The sequence below is a fragment of the Anopheles nili genome, chromosome 2, assembly GCF_943737925.1.
Source record: "Anopheles nili chromosome 2, idAnoNiliSN_F5_01, whole genome shotgun sequence".
Lineage (NCBI taxonomy): Eukaryota > Metazoa > Arthropoda > Insecta > Diptera > Culicidae > Anopheles > Anopheles nili.
Genome location: NC_071291.1, coordinates 26,563,842 through 26,569,395, shown reverse-complemented (window position 1 = coordinate 26,569,395; position 5,554 = coordinate 26,563,842). Strand labels below are relative to the sequence as shown.

The 5,554-nt window shown below is 42.6% G+C and overlaps 2 protein-coding genes across 2 annotated transcripts; one reads left to right on the top strand and one right to left on the bottom strand.

Annotated features, from left to right (window-relative positions):
• Window positions 1-3,389: 3,389 nt before the first annotated feature.
• Window positions 3,390-4,280, bottom strand: LOC128731284 (proteasome subunit beta type-3). The gene has a single exon (XM_053824391.1). It carries the CDS (start codon window positions 4,119-4,121, stop codon window positions 3,504-3,506), a length of 618 nt encoding a protein of 205 aa, XP_053680366.1. The 5' UTR covers window positions 4,122-4,280; the 3' UTR covers window positions 3,390-3,503.
• A 522-nt stretch (window positions 4,281-4,802) lies between these two features.
• On the top strand, window positions 4,803-5,339 carry LOC128730817 (small ubiquitin-related modifier 3-like). Its single transcript, XM_053823896.1, has one exon. The coding sequence runs from the start codon at window positions 4,884-4,886 to the stop codon at window positions 5,175-5,177; it is 294 nt and encodes a 97-aa protein (XP_053679871.1). The 5' UTR covers window positions 4,803-4,883; the 3' UTR covers window positions 5,178-5,339.
• Window positions 5,340-5,554: the final 215 nt, after the last annotated feature.

Here is a 5,554-nt window from a genome sequence, read left to right as displayed (position 1 = left end):
GCGCTCATCCGCACGGCTCGAATTCATCATGTCGCACAATTCGTTCGCGAAAACCCGGAACCCGGATGCATGCCGGAGTTTCGTGTTCGGTTTCTATCATTTCGCGCTCTGTACAAAGCCCCATTCATTACTAAATGCTCGTCGTACTCTCAGAAAAAATAATTAACGCATTGCTTATAGCTAGCTCACGTAGCGCGTGTACATAACCAATAGAATAGTACGCAATCTAAGGCTTTCCCCTACGGGTGGTTTCCAACCGCAATCTGCGGAGGAGTTTTATCGTCGCGCAGGGCTCTTCTATGGAGAGCGAAATCTGGGAGCATGCAGCTTCCGAGACTTGCCACGTGCTCGCGACATCAGTAGCATCAGTATCCCTCATTATCATCTCTTTCCTCTTGGAGAGCGCGTTTTCCAAACGATTATCCGACCCTTTGTAGACTGCACCGAACAGGCATATCCACACTGACCACGATGGAACAAATGGAATCTCATCATATCACTGTACTTGCTCCGCTCGCCTATGGGAAAACATCGCGAACAGAAGGTCCATCGTAAAAAGGGCGCCATATAACACGTGAGATAAGAAACGGTGGGATGTGACTATATTTTAGCGCCCCTTTCAAAACAGAGATTAACAATTTGAATCACCAAAGAAATTGAGCAACCGAATGATGCGTATTTTGAACCGTTTATACTATTACTAGAAAAAAAAAGAACTCATTCACTACCCATTAAAGGCAATGTAGGCTCCCATCAGCCGCTAGATGCAGAAACCTGTAGAATCAACTAGCTACTCATGTGAACCAACAACGTGGAACGAAACATATTCAACCATTAGCGCACTCCCCCATTCACACGCTTTAGCACACAACTTATGCAGTACCTAGGGGGGAAAACCCGATATTTTCACGGCCACATCTACGCAGCTCATCTACCTACGAGTAGTGGAAAGCGAGACATTACAGGAATATATCGCGGAAACATAGCGATTCCTCGATAGGAACCATTTGCAGCAAGTATTGTAACCACAGGACAATATGAACATGAGACCGATTTTTGCAATTCCACTCAGCCGCCAAAAGCGCGCGCCATAGTGGAACTTTATCGTATTTAGAACTACTAGGTGTAAAACGCAGGCTATTGAAGTAACAGGCAAATACAATAAACTAACTCATAAGCACGGTCCGATGATGGAGAGGAAATAAATCAACCACAAGTCACGCAATACAACAGTACACATCAATAAACCATCATTCAAACTTACGGTCAGATAAATCAGGCAATCTCAAGGGACACTGGCCATCTAGCGGACATCTAACGTAGTCGATAGCGTCATGAAAGGTACTACTCGAGCAGAGAAAAAAGGCCATCGATTCAAACTCATCATTTCACCTCAAGTATGTTCATTGGATCCTTAAGGCGCATTGTCTTTAATGCACGCTCTATTCGGGGCAGCAAATGGACAGCTATTTTGCGGGAACGCTGGTGGAGAGTTTACGTACGAGGTGCATAGTTAAAATTTACAAGCCTATACGAATTCCAACATTTGTAACGTCAAATTTACAGCAACGGGCAACGAATCGGGAGTTACCTTTTACAGACAGACGGTGATACCGACAGGAGGAGACTGCAGCGATCACTTTTAAGCTAGACCGCCCCGTAAGCTCCCTTAACGCTAGGCAAACGGTAAACGCTAATATACAGATCCTGAAGAACCCTGCAAAAGCTGTACAGCTCTCGCGAGTATGGGAGATTACCATTAATCGATATTACTTCAAAGGCAACGGCAAACACTTGGCCAAGAAGCCACTATACTCGAGTAAACCCGTCTACGGTCTATCCTATTGCTACTATGATCATTAATTTGCCAACAAGAAAGCGAACACAACGTGTGGCTTATTCAACTCTTTGTCGAGGCGAGCGAGAAAGCGGAATCGTATTCGCCTGATGATACTCGCGTGCTTTTCGGGAAAGAAAATATCAGTGGAACTTTTTTTTGCCGTGCTTTTGAGCTGTTTATGGGGCGTTGTTGTCCGTGCTGTGCGAAGCAAGGGAAATAGGATGTTAGAAACTAGGAATAGAACCGGGCAAGAAGCGTGCAGGGATGGCTTCGGGGAATGATTTAGGTAGTACGGCATGAAGCAACATTTGGGTTTACTAAGCCAGACAAGTAGGTTGCCTGTAAAAGAGAAAAAGCTTATTTATATATAGACCCAAATATATATATACACGCAAACATACATATACATTTATGAAAGTAAGCAAACAGGTACGGAACCTACGCCATTACAGAATTAACAAGATACCCTGATGGAAGGACTTTCACGAGGATAAGTAACCACCACGAGAGACAGCCTACAGAAGGAATAAAGCACTGTAATATTTATTTGAAAGCTTCATTCGGTACAGCTAATTGGTTTACCTGATTTAGTAAATGTGAGATTAATCATTTTGTTATGTACCTAGCACATTTTGAATGTCGTAGAAGAGGAAAATTGGTACGAAGAATTAATTTTACTTAGCTGTACACTAACTAACCAAGTCTGGTTAAATCGTGTGGAAAAACCTCATTGTCTCATTGTGATGTGGGGGAATATAGATTGCGGGATTTTCCAATGCGAGAGAGAGAGAGAGACAAATGAAGAGAACTCGTCAACTGCATCGCAATTGACAACATTAAAATCACACCATAAAAAAACTCAAACAATTGGCAGTTTTATTTTGTTTTTCGTTTCTCAAAATTTGTTTTCGATAATGTGAATAGCACGCTGGTCATGCTGCTCGATACCTTCCCGGCTGCAGAGGCTGTAATCGAGGCCAAACTCAAGACTGATTAGATTGGTTTTTAGACAGCATGGCAGATTTTGGACCGGCATGATCGTAACGGTAATGAAACGAGCTTTTATGTGTCTTTAGCTATTAATTTTACGTCTTTGTTGAGCGAATTAAATTAGTCATTCGGTGCGGATTTGGCTCTTGTTTGATTTTATAAGTCTTACTAAGTGATTCAAGCGGTGTACAATTTTTTGTTATGTGTAATAACGAAACAAAAATTATCGAGTAATCGATCAATAAAAAAAGGTGTGGAATTCTCGGACGGCCTCCTGAAACGGAGTCATGGATCCTTTCGAGGTATGCATCTTGAAATAACCACAGCATGGTAGCGAACTGCTAACTACAAGAAAATTCAAACCAAATCACAGAAATAAACCACCGCTTTATGTAAAACGTATACGCCAAGCCAGATCAGATGATCTCCTTTAGCTAATTTTTTTTTTGCAACAGATCCAAAAAGCCGAAAATGTTTAACGTCTATACTTACCAGATCAATACCCTTTTTCTTTAAACCAGAAGTCGTCATAACAAACACGTTTGAATATTCCTTTTGATCCTTTTTTTGTTTTATTGATCGCATTAAAAACGCTCAATCTTAAACGAAACGGAAAGTGTTACCAAGTAAGCAAAGCCCAAACGAAGAGCCACTCCTTCCCCTCTGGTACCGATTAGTCCATGCGTGTTTTCAGCTTCTTAACCGTTATCTTCTCCTTCTCGATGATGTAGACCGTCGCTCCCCAACCGGAAATGGCATCGCGATCGAAGGCATTCACTAGCGCCTGTGAGATCACCTCGAAGAGATTGTCCGGTTCCAGCTCCGGTTTCCACAGCGTTTCGCACATTCCGTACAGCTGTTCAGCGCAGGTTCCGGCCACGACGAAATCGTTGGGCAGATTGGGGCACCCAATTAGATCCATGTTGCAGATGAACGGCTCGTAGGTTTTCGGATCCAACCCAGCGATCACAGGCTCAATGAAGTACGGCCCAAAGCGCTTCTCGTACAGGAAGTTGGACAGCATCGCAGCGAAACGCTCCGGCGTCATCTGGCGGTTTTCACGAATTTCGTACAGGTTCTTGCGGAATAGCAACCGCTGGTAGACGGTCAGAATATCCGTCTGGAGGCCGACCAGGCCCAGATACATGTGTGGATTGATTTCGAAGACTTTCTCAAAGTCTGTCGAGATCGTCTGAGCCTGTACGCCGAACCGGTGATCGGTGGCAATGGCCACACAGTTCTTGCCCTTCATTGCTACCACGCAACCTCCGTTGTACGCAAGAATAGACATATTTCTACTTTATTTCCCACCTGCAAGTAATCCAAACTGCACAAACTGTACACTAACTAGTGTTTCCTAAAGAGTAACAGCAAATCCGTACAAAAATACAACGAATTGCCGCAACGTTAGGTTAGCTGTTTACTTGCACTTTTTTGACAGTCATGAGAAGACAGAATTTACTGACAACTATTAACAGCATGACAAAGGTGAGTATATAATTTAAAACTTGTGTACGTTCCAATCCGAAACGAAAGAGCATATAAATCCTATCTAAAAAAAAGCAACTGCTCCTAAAATACACAAAACTGTACCTCTACATGATAAATTTTCAAATAAATTTCTAAAAACAAGTTTTAAATTGAAATAGAATGCATCTTTGATTTTTTGATAAAATAGGTCAAAATATATTTAACTTCCCAAATTTCTTATTATAATTATAATTGAAATAATGATTATAATTGAATACCTGAAATTTTACTTGGAAAAGCAATAACACCACTTTTCATGTAAATCCTTTGAACAGTGCTGTGTAAAGAAACAAGTACGTCAATAAACATAAATCAATTAATTTTTAACGTAATCTTTCGTATGGATTGAATTATACGAACGCCCATCCCTCGATTGCCATGATTTGACAACTGTAACGAAAAAGAAGAGGAAACACGCGCATTAAAGCCTCTCGAACTCGCTTGCCATCGGACGCGGTTTATCGGTGAATTTTCTAGAATCGCAAATTGCGTTTTTGCTGTGCTATTACCCAAAGTTTCTGCAATGGCTGACGACAAGAAAGATCCGAAAGGTTCGGAATCCGAGCATATCAACCTCAAGGTCCTTGGGCAAGACAACGCCGTCGTGCAATTCAAGATTAAGAAGCACACGCCGCTTCGCAAACTGATGAACGCCTACTGCGACCGAGCCGGGCTTTCGTTGCAAGTAGTCCGATTCCGCTTTGACGGCCAACCGATCAACGAAAATGACACACCTACGACACTGGAAATGGAGGAAGGTGATACGATTGAAGTGTACCAGCAGCAGACCGGCGGCGATCACCATGCCATTCAATGAGCTTTGCCCCAGTGGAAGGAAGAGTGAGGTCATTATTTCATGCCTGATGCTCTGCTACAACCGATTGGATGCGCATCGCTAACTTTTAGGCTAAGTGTGACGGTTTAAGCCACTTGTATTATGTAAGCGCTTGAATTTATAACAGAATAAACACCTTATACTAAACAATATCATTTCTGGACGGATTTTTTTATATTGCGACAAGAAATCTCCATCATGGATGTGGCCTTGTCGCTAGTTAAGACATTTTCGCTCGAGTCGCCTCTGACACCGTGCGTCAGGCGCGGTGTCTGTCCGACTGTCAAAAACACAAATCTGGCATATGGCGAAGACAAAAAAAAGGGACTATACCGCTTGTCCAGTTGTCATCTCTCGTG